Source organism: Rhagoletis zephyria, unplaced genomic scaffold (assembly GCF_001687245.7).
Source record: "Rhagoletis zephyria isolate East Lansing unplaced genomic scaffold, Rhagoletis_zephyria_1.1 Rzeph_scaffold_02219, whole genome shotgun sequence".
In the NCBI taxonomy this organism is placed as follows: domain Eukaryota; kingdom Metazoa; phylum Arthropoda; class Insecta; order Diptera; family Tephritidae; genus Rhagoletis; species Rhagoletis zephyria.
The window spans coordinates 8544-30280 of record NW_016159303.1 but is presented as its reverse complement, the minus strand read 5'-3'; the positions used below and the strand labels follow the sequence as shown (position 1 = coordinate 30280).

General features: G+C 34.9%; 2 protein-coding genes across 4 annotated transcripts in view; one reads left to right on the top strand and one right to left on the bottom strand.

Annotated features, from left to right (window-relative positions):
- Positions 1-2479: 2479 nt before the first annotated feature.
- On the bottom strand, positions 2480-6689 carry PIG-L (phosphatidylinositol glycan anchor biosynthesis class L). Of its 3 annotated transcripts, none has more exons than XM_017620642.1 (5): positions 6488-6689; positions 5655-6220; positions 5226-5516; positions 4923-5016; positions 2480-4093 (listed from the first exon to the last, which is right to left on the bottom strand). In XM_017620642.1, the coding sequence occupies exons 2-5, from the start codon at positions 6112-6114 to the stop codon at positions 3910-3912; spliced, it is 1029 nt and encodes a 342-aa protein (XP_017476131.1). In that variant the 5' UTR covers positions 6115-6220; positions 6488-6689; the 3' UTR covers positions 2480-3909. The 3 variants fall into 3 exon arrangements, with proteins under 3 accessions (XP_017476131.1, XP_017476128.1, XP_017476129.1); XM_017620639.1 differs by lacking the exon at positions 6488-6689 and adding an exon at positions 6261-6414 and having other exon boundaries at positions 5655-6209; XM_017620640.1 differs by lacking the exon at positions 6488-6689 and adding an exon at positions 6282-6414.
- A 473-nt stretch (positions 6690-7162) lies between these two features.
- Pi4KIIalpha (phosphatidylinositol 4-kinase II alpha) overlaps positions 7163-21737 on the top strand; it is a 19208-nt gene continuing 4633 nt past the window's right edge. Inside the window, exons 1-2 of the mRNA XM_017620638.1 lie at positions 7163-8067; positions 9356-10319. Of these exons, the coding sequence (XP_017476127.1) occupies positions 7921-8067; positions 9356-10319 (1111 nt within the window). The 5' untranslated portion in view covers positions 7163-7920. The remainder of the gene's footprint in view (positions 8068-9355; positions 10320-21737) is intronic.

Genomic DNA, 21737 nt, shown 5'->3' with positions numbered 1-21737 from the left:
CTCTCTTAACCCTTTCGCTACTGCAGGGACACTGGTGTCCCACGGCATGTTCATTTGACCCTGAAAATCGCAATTTGTATTGTAAACTCAACCAAAATGTCCCAGTCAGTAGCTAGGAACCATATTTGCAATCTACCGTTATCCACGTTACATACAACTTTGCTCGTGTTTTGTTTTGTTCAGTTAGTTGAGAGCAGAGACTGCCATCGGATCAAATTTACTCATAATTTTTAGAAAAGAATACGCATATATCAAAGTGGTGGTGATATTTTGATAACAAAATTCTGTACTTATAGCGGTAAGTATAAATATATATTTTGATAAGTATTTTGTAAAAAATATTCGAAGAAAATAAATCTTGGGGCGTATGTGTTCCAACCGGGTTTTATAGTGGGACATATTTGAACCAGCAGTACGTTGTACACCATTTGCCATACAGTTAGTTTTTTTCCTTTTGCGATGTTGTAGACTGAAAAAATGACCAAATTGAATAGCGAAGAAATAAGTGCATTACTTCAAGAAGACGACGATGAGATCAGTGAATCGGGAACTGATTTCAGTGACGGAAGTGATGATATTTATAGTCCTTCGTCAGACAAAAGCATTGGCACTGATGACTCTGCTAGTGATGCCGAAGATAGCCAATTGAGTGACAAGGGGTCATCAGTCTCGAATGTTGGTACAGACGACCAACCTATGCGCGCAGAAGTTGTATATGATGAACCTTTAGCCACGTTTGTTTGGAGCACACCGGACGAGTCGTTCATTCCAAGAAAATCAGTTACTAGTCGCCGCGAATGCAAAATCGCAGAAAATATTGCACGTCACTCAACACCCTATGAGATTTTTCGAAAATTATTTCCAAGAAGCATGTCTTTGTACATCGCCTAGTGCACCAACGAGAGACTCAGGAAAGTACCTCTATCGGGACAAAGCGGAAAGAAACTTCTTCAAACCGACTCCGGCGAAATCGATATAATACTTGGATGCATGTTTATCATGTCCTATAACAATGTGCCATCTATAAAGGACTACTGGTCGAATCATTACTTATTGAGCAACAAATCTATAAAATCAGCTATATCACTATAATGGGCGGTGTGGACCTAGCAGACCAAATGTCGGGATTGTATGATATAAACAGGAAATCAAACAAATGGTGGAAAAAAGTTGTTTTTATCGTGGTATGATGATGGCTGCTGTTAACACTTGGGTTATACATTCGGAGCTGAATAGAAGGAAACGTCCCTTTCTAACAGCGCTTGTTGAAATTGCTGAGTCGCGAATTGAAAACGGAAAGGAATCTACCGTATATAAACGATCTCGTCGGTGTGGAAGATCGTCGAATATGTACAAATCCATGCGAAATGTAGGAGATCATTTGCCCACCTAAAAATACTATTACCTAGATAACTTACAAGCTTCGTAAGATTTTTACGCATCTAAAGTCTCAATGGGTCTCCAAAAAGTCAAAAATTAAGTTTGGGGAAAAGCCCTGCAAAAGTCGTAGCGAAAGGGTTAAATAATATCAACCAAATTTCTGTGAAAAACCGAAACCGGAACGAAACCAAAACCGAAACCGTTATTTTGAATCGGTTTCATTCCTTGGTTTAAACACCAAATTTAGGCACCCGCGGGCTCGTGTGGAACAAACATAATAATGCGATATCAGAGGCGTAGTCGTAACTTTCCTACAAGAAAAGGACCTTTTTTTTCTGACTTCTTCACTAACACACTAAAATATTCACCAATACACAGAAAAACACTTGTAAAAATAACCTTAGGAAATACAATAAGTAGAAAAGAGACCTTTTAGCACTGCTGGTAAAACCGCCATGTGAGAAAGGGACGCATAGTCACATGTACACAAAAGAAGTGTCTAGGAAACCGGAAAACCCCAGATTCATATCTGGTCAAGGACTGACACTCCAGCATCATTCCCCAAAAAGTTTTTATGTCGCTACAACAACAGAATACTGGAATTCATTCGTCAATATTAACAAAGCCAATAGATTCTAAGTAGACAAATGCATGATATGTATATATCGCACACCGTCTTCAAAAGAGTCACAACTCAAAATTTGGCATTTTTGATATTATGCGCTAAAAATGTACAGAGCTTTTATTTACCTTTCAGCAAAATCTGGAGCAAATTTTTGTTCTAATTTGTTAACAAAACCTAAGGTAAAGTCGCACTTGCCCATATGACTATCATGTGCTAAGAAATAGTTTTTCGCATTTTCTGACAAACGTAGTATTTTGAGTTGTGACTCTTTTGAAGACGGTGTGCGATATATATTGAATAAATAAAACACATTATGTCTTTTTTGCACAAATATCTTGTATTTATAAATTAAAATTGTTTTAGAATTTTTATTTTTCACAGTATTATAATACCAGTTTTGATTTATTATGTAAATAATTTGTTCGGCACAAACAAATCTCAAACTAATGTAGGGCGTTTTTATTATTTATATTGTTTTTTTTTTAATATTTATGATTTTAACAAGAGTTTTTCAATGCTAATTCAAAAGCTATAAAAGTTATGAATATTGCTTCGCTGTGTGTATACTCTTGCTGTACTTGAAAAGTACCATAATAATGTAACAATAACCAAATTAACAAAAATGTTATAAACAAACTTTAAGAAATATAAATAATGAATATACACAATATTTAATAGATATAGTATTTATATATTTCATGGTATGTTTAGGCTTCGCTGTTGTTACAACTATGTGTACTATGTATTACGTTATGTACATACATACAAATAAATCGAAATCATGCCCCGAACTTGTGTAGTTCAGTTAAATGGGCAAAATAATAAAGAAAATAAAAGTCTATTAACTGCCTTAGACTAAAAAATATTACATAAATATATATATATAGGTAAGGAATACACCTATTTCAAAATACACTCATTTTGTGTACACTAAATATGTATGCATCTTTTGTGTTAATGTGCGTAAACTATATAAAAAGGATAAGGCAACTTAAATAGGAAACACTTAATTGAAATGGGTTCAGATATGTGTTTTGGTTTTTTTTTTTCTTTTTCTTATGTACCCACACTACCTAAAATATGTATAATGCGCATATATTAAAAGTTTTCAGTTGTTTCATTATATGAATCGTATGTAGAGGTTCACTTGTTGCTGTGGTTGTTCTGTAATTGGCTAGACGCTTTTACGCGCTCTCAAATGGCATCACGATCCCTTCGTCATCATCCTCACAGTTCGCTAGTGTGTGTGTGTGTGTTCTAGTATGTGTTCGACGCCAACCACTCAACATTTGTGGCATGCACACAATGCCGCCACCACCACCGCCGCAAGCTGCCGTCATCCTCCTTCCTCCTATTCGTCGTCATGGCTGTGTTTAGCGTCGCTTGTGTTCTTGCACCGGTCAATTATTGCACGTATTTATTGTTTATGTTTACATACTTTTATTGTACATTTCGTGTTTGCTTTCAGCCGGCAAAGGCAGCTCAGTAAGATACTTATTGATAATTTTGTGTACGATATTTTTTATTTTGGGTTTTCCTCATTTTGTTGTAGTTCTTGTAAGCATTGTTGCAGTTGTAGCGCTATTTGTTGTCTATGGCATGTCTTTTGTTGATGTTGTTGGTTTTCGGCGTTTGCGGATTCCCATACACAGATTCATACATATGTATGTATGTATATATGTACATATGTGCTTAAAATGTTTTTTGTAACATCGTCGACTGTCTGGTTTGTCTGATTTTATTTTTAGTTTCAATCGAATTTATTGCATTGTTGTTTTTTTTTGGTGATTTTTTTTTTTTTTTTTTTTTTTTTTTTTTNTTTTTTTTTTTTTTTGTTATAGTGCTTGCTATTGGCTAGCTGGCTGACTGCGGCATTGTTTAAAGCTAATGGACGTTGCTACAAATCAAAATGTATTATCATCTATTTGCATCTCCAATTCGATGTCGGCGAGATTCACCTCACGCAATGAATTTATGAACATATAACGTGAAAAGTAAATATACAACCAGCGGAACCATTTCATTTGGGATTTATGCTCACGCATAGCGCGTCGTATTTGCGCGGCCTCATCCCAGCCCAATATGCACCTGCAAGAGTGAGAAAAGTTAAAATTTTTTATTTTCAAATTGTATTACAATATTTCATTGAATTGATCTAAATATAGCAGATTAACGAAAGAAACGTCGCTTTTCAAAAAGTCGAACTCCGGCCCTCAACAATAGCGTCAACTACAAGTTTACGTTCCATTGCGCTAATAGAACACATGCGTACATACAATTGTACATATGTTTACATATATGCATATTTATATTAAAAAAGAGTGTAAGTTTAAGGTAATGAACAATTAAATTTTATTCTCAGTTATGGAATTAATTTATGTACTTTTTAAAATTTGGATTCTTCAATATGGAGTGACCCAAAGTAAGAAATTATTTAAAGTTAGAAAAGATTCACAATTGTTGACCTACTTTTTTATTTACATACTTCCATCAAGTGTTAAAATTTATAAGAGAATATCGCAACACATTTTTCTTTGATGCTGTAATGAATACTGTAAAATTACTAAGTACATTTGTATACAAATTAGTTTTCATGTAGATAGTATGTATGTATATATGTATGCACACGCTCTTAAAGAAATCTTCTATTTGTATCATTAAAAATGCCTGCCCTTGGAGCACTAAAATAAAAGAGTTCACGCATAAATGGATTGTTTATTTTTAGATAGCAAAACAGAAAAAAACGACGATGCGAGCTACTAAACTGTCTCAGTGGTATACTCCGTCAATATCAGCAAATTTTTATCTATGCACAACTAAATATAGAATATCAGTTAACTATCATAAAGTGATAACAAACATATAATAGGCCTTTATTGAGTTACAATTAAATTACAGCTGTTCATAATCTACTTACCAGTAAGTCGATATACAGCACGTACAAAGCAAATCGAAAATTGAGATATATTTCCTTAAAATATTAATAGAGTCCAGTGTATAAAATTTGCAATCTGCAAATAAAAAAAAAGTTTAGTCAAAACAGTCATTATAAACTTTCTATCTCATTGACAATTCATTACATATTCAATATGCGTCATATGATTCATTCAACACCTTGACAGTATTGACGAGAAATACTTCGACTGAATGATATACGTTGCACGCTCTCAATAAAGTACATATATTCGCCTCCCGCTATTAAAGTTAGCATTTTACTTACCTTTTGGTAATAAATTAGCCAAACACAGTGATGCTGCTGCGAAATATACAGCGCTGTGGTTTGGGTGCTGACTCACACCATCTCGATCGAATGTACAGATCGCTTGAATGTCAAGACTTTCGACAGTGTGCAGAATTATGTTCGCCACCACTGGTGCCTTCCATTCCACATTCGGATCATCGGGCAGATTTGTGGCATTCACCATTATGATGTTGGCCGCTGGAACACCTAGCATTTCACATGACCGCCATAGTTCTTCGCGACGTAATTGCGCTTGCTTTTCGAAGTTACCTTGAAAAATATGCATTAATTAATTATATACTTATGTACGTATGTATGTGTCTATGAATAATTGTTAAATATGTATGTATACGCAGGCATAATTCAATCAATTTCAAAATTGAAGGAGTTGCATTTATTCATACTCACCGTTTGACAGACAAAGCACGTATACTTGGCAGCTAGAGCGATGTGTCAACGTATAAAGCAGTGGCCCAAAAAACATGCATTCATCGTCCGGGTGTGAGGTTACCAGCAAAACACGCTCCAATTTGTGTTGTCTCGGAAAGCGTACATTGTTGATTAATTTGCACCAACGCCACAGTGGACTGTTGCTGCGGGTCGTAAGGAAAATGCCCAGGCATACTAGCAAGTACACCAGACACGCGTAAATGATATGCTCCAGGGCTTCGATTGCTGTCGAACTGAAGCGTCGATACGAGAGTGTTGCCCAGTGCAGCACGTTAGCACGCCACGTCTCTTGCAATACGATCAACGCTTGCGTCTGATTGCCAGCCAACTGTTGCAGGAACCGGCCAGTATCCTCATACAACTGCAATGTACTCGCACTTACCAATTCAATTACTTCACTTAGCCAGGACAATTTCATTTCATTTCAAGTGCAGCGCGTTCTGCGGTCTGTGGTATTATTGTGGTTTTTCAATGCAATATGGTTGAATCGTTAAATTAGTCGCTCGGTGTTGACTAAAGGCTGTCTAGTTAATTATGAAACAATCGTTAATTATTTTAAGTTACCAAATGGTGTTTTGCAAGTACAATTTTCCGGTGGGCAAGCTAATACAAATGTTTCCAATTATGGTATTAGGCGATTTGTACGTTTGCAATTTTTCTCCCTTTTTTCCGCTGCAGTATTTAGCTTACAATCTAATAAATAATATCCAAGCGGTTTTAAATCGCGTAAAACTATTTTGAAATACAGCAATAATTTNTCTCCCTTTTTTCCGCTGCAGTATTTAGCTTACAATCTAATAAATAATATCCGATTGGTGCATAGCCAAGCGGTTTTAAATCGCGTAAAACTATTTTGAAATACAGCAATAATTTATGGAGTATTTTACACTTTCTGCCGCGCACCTGTGAGGAGACCACATCTGCTTCCTATGATTTTTGGTGGTCGCTCGGCTCCTTTGGCAAATGGCATAGAAAGCCAACAGCTGTTTTCTGTTTTTATTTGCAGCGTTGCCACAATCCGTGAAGACGTAACAAAAAAGCAAATCTGAAAACTTTAAAGTTATACCAAAGAACGTAAATTTATAAGAAGGGACAACTCGTTACTTTGATAATGGGCCGCGACGATTTTGACCAGAGAATAATCACCGAAATTCACATTTGCCGCTTTTCTTCTGTTTTGCTTGCATTTTCTGCATTCGAGGCGAAATTCAAAATTCTGCCGCGGACAGAGTCAAAACGGATGCGAATTCCTATTGCAAACCTTTCACATACGGTCAAAATCGTTGCGGCACATTTTCAAGGTAACATTCGTCCCTTCTTATAAATTTACCTTCTTGGATTTACGTTCTTTGCCAACATCTTTTCTCCGTTTTCTACCAGCAGAGGTCGCATAATTCTCGTAAGATTTTGTGTGGTATGGCAACTACTTTCCGTCCACTTTTGACAACTGCTGTCAATTTTTTGAGATAATTTTTCTACGTTTTCGTCTGCCGTGAACAGGAAAAGAAGAAAAAATCCTGAGTGATTTTGTGCTTTTAAACTTATCTTAATTTCTTAATTAGTGTTCAGGCATTAATTTAGAGAATACAATTTCAACGGTACATGAAAGTGACATTTACAAATTGTATAAATATTATTATTCTTGCATATTTGCGAAAATTAATCAAGTTCTTGGTGAAGAAGAAAAAACAGCCAGCAACAAAAAGAGCAGCTGCGACATTCTAGTAGAAAAACAAAGGAAGAATTTGCATAGTGAAGCAAACAAGAAATCAATAAAACTGACTAGACGTCAAAGGGAGGTGGGCGTGTTCAAAGATAATATTTAAAATAAACTTAATAGAAAGTAGAAAACCATACAGATTCATTAAATTGTAAACAGTGTACATACAACGCTACTTAACATTTTCGCGGCTGGACCGGAAGTGCACGCCCCTAAAAAGGAGTTGTTTTGAGGGTGACCAAATACATAATCCAAAGTCCTCCGCTAACAGCTGCAGCCTGCAGGAGTAAAAAAGGCTTCGACATACACAGATGTTGGTTCACCCGGGCAGGATCTGGGGTCATTCAAATACTTGAATATATTAAAATATTGGAGATATTTTCAAGCAACTAAAATACGAGTCCTTTTACATTTAATTTCGGAAAAATAAAATATTCATTGAAAGAACAAGCTAAAAATCCGTCGCTTTAGTTACTGCTTAAACTACGCTAAAAGATAACCTCAATGTCGTCTACGAATCAACCATTGGTCGACTTAATCAGCACATTATCTGAAGATGAAGCAGCAGCCGCTTCTGCAGCAGCAGGTACACACGGATTCGGTACATCCTTTGGGTCAACGAACGCTAACAAGCTTGTAACTGAAGTAGAGGTAAAATAGATGTTTAATATGGAAAGAAAAGAAAAGAAAATTGATTATATGTACGTATGTATGTATGTATATATGTACGTAGATGCAAATTTTTCTCATGTTTTCACGAATTTGTTAAAAATAAGCAATGTAGAAGCGAGATAACAAAAATCTCACTNCATGTTTTCATGAATTTGTTAAAAATAAGCAATGTAGAAGCGAGATAACAAAAATCTCACTTGTTATGACAACATAAAGACTTTGAGATCAGATCAGTATTTTGATGTATGTAGGTTATTTTTTTTTTTTAAATATCACCTATAGGTTATACACAGTTATAACTGGTTATACACAGTTATAACTGGTGCTTTACTTTGTATATTCTCTTGTAGCTGCGTTAACCACAATTTTGTTTTTTGTGGCACAAAACTACTTTTTACTTTTTTTAGAAAACTTTTACAGCAGTTTATAAAACCATTTTAAGCATCATGCTAATAAAAAACTAAATGAAACTTTAATTAGGCTACCTACGCATGAGTAACAGCACAGTTTTAAGTTAAATGAATTAATTATAAATCCTGTTCCAGGTACTTCCGGATTTGAAGGAATTTACGGGATATTACAGGAAGCTTTTCCCATACGCAATCTTACTTACACAAGGTTAATAGCGAAAACAGTTTTAAATTCTGTACAATCTGCAAATCCTGGGGTACCTGCAACAGGCTAATAGAATTCGTCTATTAAATAGATACATTACCATGAGGCTAACCCATAAATGGCTGACAGCTTCTTTCATACAAAGTATGTTCAACAATTTTTTTTTATGGAAGAAAATAATCACACTTAGCAACTTCAAACTTGATTACAAAGTTGCAAATTACTACGCAAATTTATACAATTTTTGCGGTATTTTGCTCAAAATTTAGAGTTTATTTTTATATAAAATTACCGAAAAGAAATTGGTATAAAAAACTTTGCTTACGTTGCGAAAACTTCTCTGTGCCAATACTTTTGTCCGGCACTGTATATGCTTAATAATGTAATAATGTACATATTTAATGCTTTTGTAAATATTTTCTTAAATTTATTTTAAACTTTTTGAAATAGCAAATAATTTGTACAACACAAGTATCCGTGCATAGGAATCTAATGTACATATGTATGTACATGCATATATACCTGCACAAGTAACTGAGCTCATAAACAAATAATTTGTATCTCCTTTCCTTTCCGCGTATAAAAATTACCATTGATATCATATATACACATACATATGTACATATGTATGTATTATTGTTTTCTTCTACAGATAAATACAATCGGACTGAACAAAACAAAGAAGAAAAAGAAGAAATCAAAGAAAAAGTCACGGCGAGAGCAAATTTTGTTATCAGTCGACGACGACTCTGATGATGATGATGAAGCCGAAGTAGATAATGCTGAAACAGGTGGAGGGGACGCCAATGGGTATACGACCAAAGTTCGTAGCAAACCAGCTACTAGATATAGCGATGCCGATGCCGATGGAGATGATGAAGATGACAATGAAGTTGCCATCGGCAATGGCATCGTCACCACCGATGAGAATGATTTGTTCAATTCGCTCAACGGGCACTCGCACAATAACCGACCAGAGCAACAACCCCACTACCAGCTGCAAAGTCAGCAACGACAACAAAATAAACATACAACGCAACAACTTTTGCTACTAGATGAGAACCTACCACACAACAATAGCAACACCAATAGCAGTTTCATTTCACTCTCACCCAACACATCGCCGGTACTAACTAATGGACTGGTTACCACAGTTTGCGCTCATCATCAACGTGAAAGTAGTGGTGGTAGTCAAAGTGGATTTGGCACGAATACCAGCCGCAGTAGTAGCAGTGCGAGTAGCGCTAGCGGGAGTAATCATAGCGAACACAGTACACCACAATATGGCAAAGGAACAGCATCTCCAAGGCAGCAAGCTGCTTTAAATCAACATATATCACCATTATTGACGTCAACACCACCGTCAGTGGCTGCTAAGTCGCGTAATTTTCAGACGAAGACTAATCAGCTGGTGTCGTCAACGTTACAACGACACTACGACAGCGCTGACGACGGTGACGAGATTTGTCTAGTGCCAGAAGTCGATTTCGAAAGTGGTTCCATTATGGATGCGGGTAGTGATAATCGGGAATCGCAGCCTTTACTCGGCGGTCATGGATATAGTAGCAGTAGTGGTGGACGGGATCACAATGAACTGGCGGCTAACACATTTATGGGTGAGTGCATATGCATCATAAAAGGCGAAAAATAAAATGACAACGAAAAATTGCATTCGGGCAAATGTGTGAATTTGTGAAATTCACAAATACATATGTATAAAGATGTTGATTGTTCCGAGTATTATACATACATCAAAATGCAAATATGCAATTAGGCTTGTGTGTTTATGCTCATGCCATAAAAGTGACATAGAACTCACTCACCTGTTCACATTTAATTGTATATTGTGGCTTCATTTTGGCCTACATCAGAGGGCTCAACTTACATTTTTTTTGTTTTTGTTTGTTTGTAAAAACTTGCTCGCGCATGGCTGACGACTTGATATGGCTTCTTAACGTCAGTGTGTATTCTCTGTTCCAGCTACATATTATTTGCTCCAGTAAAACAAGCTAAAAAAATAGTAATTCTGGCGATAATGACATGCCCAACTTATGTTCTTGCTATATTTTTATTATACTACTATTTCTTGTCTAACCTACGGGGTTTTTGCAATTATTTCATTGTTTATTTTATTTATTTAGTTTTTAGTTTCAATAAGTATTTTACATGCATGCATACACAAGTACAAATGTACATATGTATATGGTATTGCTTGTGAGTCACCGTTTGTGTACTACAGCAAATTTATTTATTTAATCATTCTTGCGAATGTGCACTGTGAAGCAAACCTTGCTTATTTATTAAGCTGTGATTTTTTTTTTTTAAATTAATTACTATCTCGGCAAGTGGGCTCACTTGTCACATACAAACATAACTAACGAAAGAAGAGTTCGATGATAACTATTTGTTTCCCCTTTTTAACACTGTGTTTGTATACTTAGGCGCAGCTAGGAATTGGGGATAGATGCTTCCCCTCTACTACCACTATTAATAAATTTTTTAGTTTTAATTTTATAACACAATTTCATTGTTTTTTAATTTTTCCATTTTAAACTAATGACAAAATACCCTTTAACCAATTCTACAAAAAAATGGGTTATACATTAAATATGTTAATAGTAGTTCTTGTTGTTGTTGTAACAGCATACAAATTCCCTAAACAGTTTTTGGGGAGTATTGCTGTAGTGACAGCCCTTGGCCAGATAAAAATCTGGGTTGTTCCGGTTACGTAGACCCGACTGTCGTGGGAACGTTAAAGTAATCACAAAATACGCTCTACTCTAAGAATTAAAGCGTTAAGAATTGTTCTCTTTTGTTTCACTGTATAGTGTATTTGTACTTTTGCACATTCAATACTAGCACCTACGAAACTTGTATGAAAGAGAAAAATCAAAAATTAACCTCGGAAATACTTAATAATGTGCTCACAAATATTTAAACATTTCACTTTCTCGTTGATCTGCCGATTGCGCGTTAGAAAAAAAAAAAAACAAAAAAAACAACGCTTTAGCAATCGATTGTGCACACCGATTTGCATACATACTTATGTATTAATATCTGAAGATAAAGATCATAACATAAACAATACCTTCAATAAATACCTTCGTTTCAATGTAACTGCAGAGCCACGTTGCACAGTGGTTTAAAACTGGAATTTAATGTCCCTAATGAATTGTAGCCTTCATTTTTCAAACAATTTTAATATTTTTTTTTNCTTCAATGTAACTGCAGTAATGAATTGTAGCCTTCATTTTTCAAACAATTTTAATATTTTTTTTTAGCTAATGAAAGCTTATAAAACTAGCAAGAGACCAGTTGAGCCCGATTTTTGGATTTTTATATGTTTATATAAATTTTTTTTCTGCAAAGTGTGGAAAAATAGCAATTTTGAAGAAATTCGATTATCCTGTTCCTGTTAATAAATGTTACATAATAAAAACTAGTTGAAAACAATTGTAGGGTTCCCCCCCAAAAAAAAAAAAAAAATTCGAAATAAAAAAATGTTCACCAAAATTAATTTTTTTTAATTCTTAGAAAAAATTTTGGTATGCAGTTTTATGGCATGATTCGATAATAAAAGATTTGCTCAGAAAACAGTTTTTCTCACTTCCTTTTGATAAAATCGGCTCCTTAGCAAGGCAGTGTGCGTGGGTGTGTGTATGTGTGCAACCTTTTGTAAGGGAATGCAGGTTGCAAGTGGCTAAGAGTTCGCGTGGATTTGCAATTGTTGTTGTTGTTGTTGTTGTTATAACAACATCCTATAGAGTTTTTGGGGACTGATACTGGAGTCACAGGCCTTCGCTGGATATATATGGGTTCGTTCCGGTTACGTGGACCCGACTTTCGTGGGAACGATGGTGTTGGACCATATTACAACTTTATGATATATACATACCATGTCTCCACTTGTCGGTAATGTATTTCTTTCGTATAACATTTTTTTCAAGCAGAGACTTTTAAAGACAGAGCCTTATCTCATTTTTCCACTGCTTGTATTTATGTAAATGAATGGTCTTCCAGAAAAGATTACCAATTTATATAATTTTTGTATAGGCTACTAATCGGGGTGTGTGCAAGTGAAAGCAATTTACTTTAGATAGTTAGGCTCAATATACATACATACATATATATTTGCCCTGAGTCCGAATCCATAACCTAATTTCGGCATGCTTCATACCGCTACGGCGACTGGCAGGAGACCTGATTCTTGCACACATTTTGGTCTTAGACAACACCAAGCATTGACCGGTGCAATCTGCTATGTAAATCGAAAAATTAATGTCGTATAAAAAATGGAATTAACTCGCGAAAAATGTCGTGCGTTCATTTCTAATGAATTTCCGCTTATTTTAACACGATAACGATAAATTAAATTCTACTTTTGCTGATCTAACGATTGCCGTTCGATCCTCACGGAAGAAATTCCCAAAAACCGCCCAAAATCGGTTGTGACAGGATATATGGATTTTCGTTGCCCGCTGAGAAACGACTGCTTATAGGAAAAAAATATTTATATTTTTATTTCATTTTATTAAATGAAAAATACAATTATTATTTTACAAAGAAAGGAGCACTAGCTGCCAGGGCTTACGGCACAGGAAAAAATATATTTTAACAGTTTTATATGAAGCGCCTACCAGGAATTGAACCTTTCTTCTAGACAATTTTTAGTACGCAGTCTAACCACTCCGCTACGGGAATAGATAAAGACCCAGCCAACAAAGAAACGTAAATATTGCCGCCCGTGCGGTCTCGTACAATTTTCCTTATCCGGAAACGACTACAATTTTCATTCATTTACGTATCCAAGAATAGAGAGCAATAATTGTATTTTATTTGTTCAAGCTGGACAAGCAGTGGCTGAGCATGCAGAGGAGGTGCCACGTTTGAAGTACAATAAAAAGCTATACTAACGGCTGTCGATCCTCGGCAGGCAATGGCCAGCCTCCTAGTATATTTCTGACATGAAAAACGCTTCTCATTAAAACCATTTGCTGTTCGGTGTCGGCGTAAAACTGCAGGTCCCTCCCCTTTGAGAAGAAGCTTGGCCAAGCGATAGCAAATGCGTTGTTGGCAAATACTTATTTAATAAGTACATAAGTCTACACCCTTTTCTATCACTTTATACCCTAATACAAAGGCTTCCACACATTTTGAGCCATTCATGATTTTTAACTTCCATTTTCAAATAGGCTATGTGCAAGTTTTTGCATGCTTAGCAAAATTCCAATGCTAAAACTGTACGCTGAAGCACATTGCAAACAAAGAAGTTCATACATACTCTATTTTTAAAGAACGTCATACAAGTTATATATCAAAAGAGATCAGCATTACGATTACTATTTACATACATACATACATATGTAGGTATGTATGTACATATACATATTCGGTGCTTTTGCCCTATAAGAGAGCGCATTGTATTTCATCATTATTTGGCTTAAAAACACAAACAATTTAATTCGCTACAACGCGTCATGCTCGACATGTCGGTGGTTTGATAAGGGGCGCCCGTATAAGCATGCGAGCTTATGCTAATTTTTAAACATGAAGCGTATATTTATACGTAAAAAATGTATGCATTTTAAGCACAAATATGTATGTACGAATATATATAGCTCGTTTGCCGGAAGAAGGTCGTATTTCAAATCATAAAATATGCGAACAAATTTCTAGTCAGATTCTTCCACTTGAACAAAAATTAATGAGAACTCAGATTTAGAAAAACAGCTGTAACCGTAATCCAAAGTATAAAGCTCTCATCGAACTTTGCTTTGGTCAAAAAGTGATTGTTTTCTATTTACGAATGCTAAGCTGACTATTTTAGTATCATACTATCTCATCCAACCAACTAACTGGACTCAATATCTTGTGTGGGCGTTACTGGTGCTTAACGAAGCTTAGTTATTTTTATCAGCATGTTCTATTTTTTATGTGTTGCTTGTTTTGTTTATTGTTTTAAAGATAAAAAGCGCAAAAATTAGGGCCCGTAGACGTACATATTCAGTTTTTGGCTGATTACACTGGATCACAAATTTTAATTTGGTTTTTGTTCTACAGACGCCACTATCCAATTTCTATGTAGAATTGCTCGGCAATTCCGAAATTCTGGTTAATTTCTTTTTCTATGGATACGTTTTCGAGATATTAGCGATTTACCGTTATTCAGCTTAAAGCAAAAATTGGTTCCTTTTAATCACGTATATCTTGCGAACCAATTTAAAAATCTTAGTAAAAAATACGGCAAATGAAAGGAATTGGATAGAACATTTTTGCTGTAAACCAGTGTTATTTTCCACTTTCTGTTTCGTGGCTTCATCCAACTAATTAAATATTTACGCTTCTAAAATGTCTCATAAATGTCGTAATACAGACTTAGAAAATTATTCAAAGAGCAGTTTAAATATTTATTTTGATTGCCTTGAGCTTAGGGCATTATTGAACCAGTTTAAGTTCAAAAACTAAACATCAGAGGTATTCACGCCTATTTTGTTACCTCAGCAATTTTGCCGAGATTCTCCTCCAATTTGTGGCGTTGGTTGGAAACTGGGCTCGAACCCAGTTCCTGCAGAATAGGAGCGCGCACTGCTAACGAATACAACCACAGCTGTCGCCAAGGTATAGCTCATAGTCCAACTAAAACCACATAAATCCAAATTTCAAACTTTGTGCAAAAATTATTAAAACTCAACAAATTTGCACCAAAATTTCGAACTTTATTTTATAGCCATTAAGTTTTAGTATAATAAAGTGCAAGTTCGAAGTTGCTAAAATCCGCTTTGCCTATTTGATTTTATTTGCAAAGTCTTAAATTTTGATTTAAATCGTTTGATATCTAAAAAATTAAAGCTGAAAATAATTCCGATTAGGGTTGATCAAAAAAATATTAATTCAAAAATAACTAATATAATTGGATCGAAAAAATAAAAACCATAGCGATTAAAGTTGATCAAGAAAATTATAAAACCAATTTTAACGGCTNCAGAAATAACTAATATAATTGGATCGAAAAAATAAAAACCATAGCGATTAAAGTTGATCAAGAAAATTATAAAACCAATTTTAACGGCTAAATTATGATATAAAAGTTCATAACCGTTACGTTCTATGATATTAACTGGATATCCGCATAAAAATGAACGGATACTAATCGCATATCCGGATTTTATCCGTATACACGAATAGCCCCAGCCTTAGTGAACACCTACAATGTTAATTAAAAAATTTATTGCGGTTAGTTCTTTGGGAAATTTCTTTTCTTATTAATTTTTACATATTTTTCAATTTTCACATCAAAAATTGTTTACCTTTCTGGCTGCCAAAAATGTTTTGTTTTACCAAAATTGTCAGTGTCTAAAATCTTAAATTAAACTCACATCACAAAAAGTTAGAGAAGCGAGCAACACAAAAGTGTCAAACGAAACGGCGCTGCGACGATATTTAAACTTCTTCAAAGTACCATGGAACCCAAAGGTTCCAAGAAAGCTGTACAAGTAGAGAGCAGCTATACAAGTTACCGTTGCTATTGCCAGCAACGGGGTTGCGAAAATGCTTCCGAAAACTATCTAGAAAGAGAGAGTGAAGAGGACGTTATTAATCGCATCGAAACGGTAAAAACAACCGAGACAGTGCCAAGCGACAATGGCGATGATGATGATGACGCTGATAGAATAAATTCTGTCTATGAAATTGAAGAAGCTGTATGCGAATGCATTAATTGTCCATTGAAATTCCTGTGTAAGTGTAAATAGTGTAGGAAATGTGTGTTTAAATGTAATATGCCTCTGCTAAATACATACTTATGTACGTGCAAACATATGTAGTTGCATTTATATTCGTGTGTTTATGGATGCACATTAGATCGGATCAGAAAAAAGTTAGCTGTACCACCCTGAGTCGTTAAGTATTTTGGCAAGGCAATTTCGAATTTTTTTAGTAGAACTCTTTAAAAACACAATTTTATTACTGAATGTACAAACAGTGGCTCAAACAAGTNTTGCCAGCAACGGGGTTGCGAAAATGCTTCCGAAAACTATCTAGAAGGAGAGAGTGAAGAGGACGTTATTAATCGCATCGAAACGGTCAAAACAACCGAGACAGTGCCAAGCGACAATGGCGATGATGATGATGACGCTGATAGAATAAATTCTGTCTATGAAATTGAAGAAGCTGTATGCGAATGCATTAATTGTCCATTGAAATTCCTGTGTAAGTGTAAATAGTGTAGGAAATGTGTGTTTAAATGTAATATGCCTCTGCTAAATACATACTTATGTACGTGCAAACATATGTAGTTGCATTTATATTCGTGTGTTTATGGATGCACATTAGATCGGATCAGAAAAAAGTTAGCTGTACCACCCTGAGTCGTTAAGTATTTTGGCAAGGCAATTTCGAATTTTTTTAGTAGAACTATTTAAAAACACAATTTTATTACTGAATGTACAAACAGTGGCTCAAACAAGTGACCACGTGTTGAATTTTTAAATATTCATAATGTTTTTTGAGTTACATTTTTTTTTTATAAAAAATATTGTTCAAGATTTAATCAAAAGGAGATAANTATTTTTTTAGTAGAACTCTTTAAAAACACAATTTTATTACTGAATGTACAAACAGTGGCTCAAACAAGTACCACGTGTTGAATTTTTAAATATTCATAATGTTTTTTGAGTTAAATTTTTTTTTTATAAAAAATATTGTTCAAGATTTAATCAAAAGGAGATAATTCGAAAAAAAAATTTTATAAAAATTTTAGTCTAATGCAGTGCAAGTTTCAAACGGCCAAATAATCCCGTTGATTTTTGAGATTTTTTTTGGTGACGGATTTTGACTATTTTTTCATATAAGCATGAATTTCATATGAAATAAAATGCTGGAGACCGTTCCTAACCAAATTTCCAAAAATCAACGCCAGTTTTTGTAAATTGCACTTGTTAACAAAAAACAAAAAAAAATTGTCAAAAGCCAAACGCGTTTTTGAACTTGCACTTCATTAGATTAAAATTGTTTGGGCTATACAACTGCATACCCAGAAATTTTCTAGAGACTCAAATTAAAAAGTTGAAGTTTGTTGAATTTTTCTAAATTTTATATAAAGTTTGGAACTGCGATTTGTATGGGTTTTGGTTAAAGCTTGGACGGTATTTTAATAGAGAATTAACAAAACAATAAACACGTGGTCCTTTGTTTGAGTCACTGTGTGTAGGTGTTGGCGAAAAATTTAAAAAGGTTCAAATGCCATGCAACCATACTTTAGACTCAGGGGTTTACCGGAGAACTTTTTTTGGTTTGCTTGTAAGGTGGTACGCTCTAATGTATGTACAATCAACAAAACGTTTGGCGCTCCAATTTTTACATTCGAAGTACATATGTATGTATGTATTTGGGTTACTCGTACGCCCCACAGTCCCACAATCAGCGTGCTTATCAAACACCTTTCCAGTTTATGCAGCTCGTGCATTTGATGATGTTAATATATGTGTGTGTGTGTGTGCGTGTGCGTGTGCGTGTGCCTGCGTAGGCGTAAAAGTGTTCGCATTTGCCCACAACTGCATTTTACAGATACCGAAATGCGTGGCAGAATTGTGTCAGCAGCGATTTTTTTTCACTCACTTCCTTTTTTTTACCTTTTCTGCACTCTCTGCTTGGCTTCGTTTTGCTTGTGCAATAATAATTGTAGGTGGCATTGAATGTAGCAAACGAAAATGAAGTGCTGTTATATGCTGCAATCTCTTACATACATATGTACATACACACATTTATACATATGTCGAAGCAGGAGGTATTCGTATTATCCCCGAACAAGTTGAGTTGGCTTTTACATATATGTATGGCGGCAGAAAGTATGGGCCCATTGCCAGCTTTTCACGGTCTTCATCAACTGCATTCTGTTTGTGCTAAACGTAAACATATTTCATTAGAAAGTTGCAAGTGCAAATATTTTTTTTTTAGTAAAATAAATAGTTTTCAAAATTCGAAATTAGTTGGAATATGTGCTCATCTACTCAAGGATATGAGCTGTTTGTGGATAACTACGTTTTGACCGCTTACTATTTGCACAATTGGAATGTTTTGCTCTTGAAAGGTAATTCATTAAAAAAATTCGTACGTACATGTGTTTGCCGACAAATTTTAGTTGGATGCGCGAACTTCTCTTGCAATATGGTTTTATTCATTGAGTGAATTTTACACATTTTGACTGCGTGGAATAAAAAAGTGGTTAATGCAAATGTCAGTGGAAATACATATACTTTCGCTTTCGCTTACTTGCGAAATGCATCTGTTTAATCGAATATGCCACTTACATATGTATGTATGTAAATAGTTTTGTCATCCGGCCCTACACGTATCCTTGGTTGGCTTACAAGACCAAAAAATAAAAAGAATCACAAGTCGACGAGCGCAGCAGCATATTTCATAATCCGCAAGGGGTTTCTTAAATATCTAACTGCCGGTTTGACCCGCAATTTAAGTGAAAAATGCGCTGCGGTTTCTGCGTCAATTCGGAAAAAGGGCAACTTGACTTCTTTACAAGAAAATATGCATGGGTAGTTCTTGAACTAAATGACTAGTTCATCCCGATGAACTAGTTCACTACTTCGGTCTTTTTATTGAACTAAATTTGTCAGTGCTACTATTTATCATTTTGCATCGCAATCCAAATATTCTTGGCGTGAACTATGATGTGTTCCTAAACATACTGTAGGGACGCTAACATTACACAAAAAAAAAAAACGTTCAGACACTTATACTTAATTTAGGGTCGTAGATTACAGATCTGTATGCCGTTTCATTTTTCCAAAATATTTTCTTTTTAAGTTTGCATTGCGAATAAAAAAAAATTCAAACTTTAACATGGAAAATGTTACTCATACGCCTTGCACCAGTAGGTCCAGGTACTGCCATGTACGATGTGGCGTATGAGTAACATTATTTCCTGGTCCTTTTTCACAAATATCTCACATTTTCATTTAACCATTCAAAACTTGCTTATTTATCCACGATTTTCATCGCTAGTAAATAGATTTTTTGGCAAAATTTTGGCAATGACGAATTAAAAAATTAGGAATATTCAGGAGAGACGAAAAATCGATGTAGTCTCGCATTATCTGCCATTCTGCATCAAAAAGTAAATTTTGAAAAAAGTGGACTTGGCACTTTTTCACTTTTAGATAGCGATAACATGGTTTTTATTGAAAAGTCACTGACTGAAAGCATACAAGCTCGTGAATGTTAACGAACATGGAAAAATTGAATTTCGTATGCTGATTTCAATTTGGGCTACGAAATCCTACCCCAAGCACCGATTTAGTCAGAAGATTTAGCCCCCAGCGATTTTTTGCCTGTTTTCAAACCCAAATAAATGGCTGGGCGTTGATAGATTTGGGTGTAGTCTTTTTTGGAACCACGCCAAAGGACCTTTAAATGTATTTTTAGATCTTCTGTCACTGCCCCATGTGATTACGGTGATAAGATTTTTGTGGGCAAAAATCGGGGCATTTCTAAAGCATCAAATCCGAACATGCAATTTTGTTTTTAATTGGGAGAGGACATTTTAGCAAGTTTTGGCTACTTTTATTTGTAAAAAAATGTTCATTATTTTGTTTATGAAAATATAGTTTACTATCTAAAAAAACATGTACATAAATCATAATCTCAAACTTTGTAGAACGTTTACAAAAACTCGACGAATTGGTTACTCCGTACGACAATCCTAGGGGTTTTATCGTAAATTATGACGTTATAATATGATATCGTTATCGACACAGTCTTATTACAACGTATCACTTTCCAATGTTAAATTTTTTTCTACGGTACTAACTTGAGCCAAAATAAATGCTCTGGAAAATGTAGAGGGTAAATTCTGCACGACAGTAAGCGTGCCGTGCTCGATGGATATACACTAGGGTGTTCGATTATTCGCCTTTTCCAAAACCGGTAATGTTTCAGCGCCAAATATTCATTTATTTGAACCAAATAAGATATATGTATGCAATCTGTTCATCCCCAAACACCCTAGGACATAATTTTAAAACCATTTAGGGGTTTCCCTTAAACTAGAAAAAGTCATAAAACTTCAAAAAACTGAAAACCTTCATTGAGAGGTTAATATTTGTAGGAAATTAAAAAGATCGGGTTGTTCGATAAAAAAAAGTCCGGTTTATTCGATATTCGAAAAACTAAGATTTCGAAAAAAAACCACCTATATATATCCAAATCCGATGGAAACCGGTTTGGAAAACTGAGTCAATCACCCTAACATACACAGATAGTGCACTACGCCAAAAAAGTTAATGACACAAATTATCGTTGAACCATCGCATGCCTCAGCTGTATATGGCCGCTTAAAAGCGCTTGGTAAAAATAGCAAACGTTCGAAAAGTTTTTGCATAATTTATGAAGATTTTTTTTATTAAAAATGATGACGCATACACTCGTGGCAGTTTCATTGACTTATCCTTGTATATTATAACTCCTATGGATGAGAATGCATACATACAGCCTTGGCCATAAATGTTAGGCATCCAAAAAACAACCAAAAAGGAGCCCGAATATACGTATAATAACTTTTTCGTTTTACAAAGTGAAGTATAGGTTATTTATTAGTAAATTACTAAAATATTAAGAACACTTTGTTTTAATTCAAAGGACTTAGATCAACTGTTATCAAAAATTGTATTTATTAGTTGTGTGTTTTCACAAACTTTTATGGTATGCAGTTTTATATCACCGTACATTTTAACAAAATAAAGTGCAAGTTTGAAGTAGTTAAAAATGTTTTCTGTTGACATTAGGTTTGTTCGTCGAGCAAAAAATTTTTACGAATTTGTACGAATTATCACGATTTTTGCCCAAAACCAAAAAATTATCCAACACTCAAAAATTGTGAGAGCAAAGTGACAGTTCTCTTGGAGAGAAGTTGCAAATTCTTGCTGGAAAAAATTTTGCCAGCAAGAATTTGCAAACACGAAAAACATGTGGTTGTGGCGCATGGTTGCATTTTTGTCTACAATAATTTGAATAAATTAGTT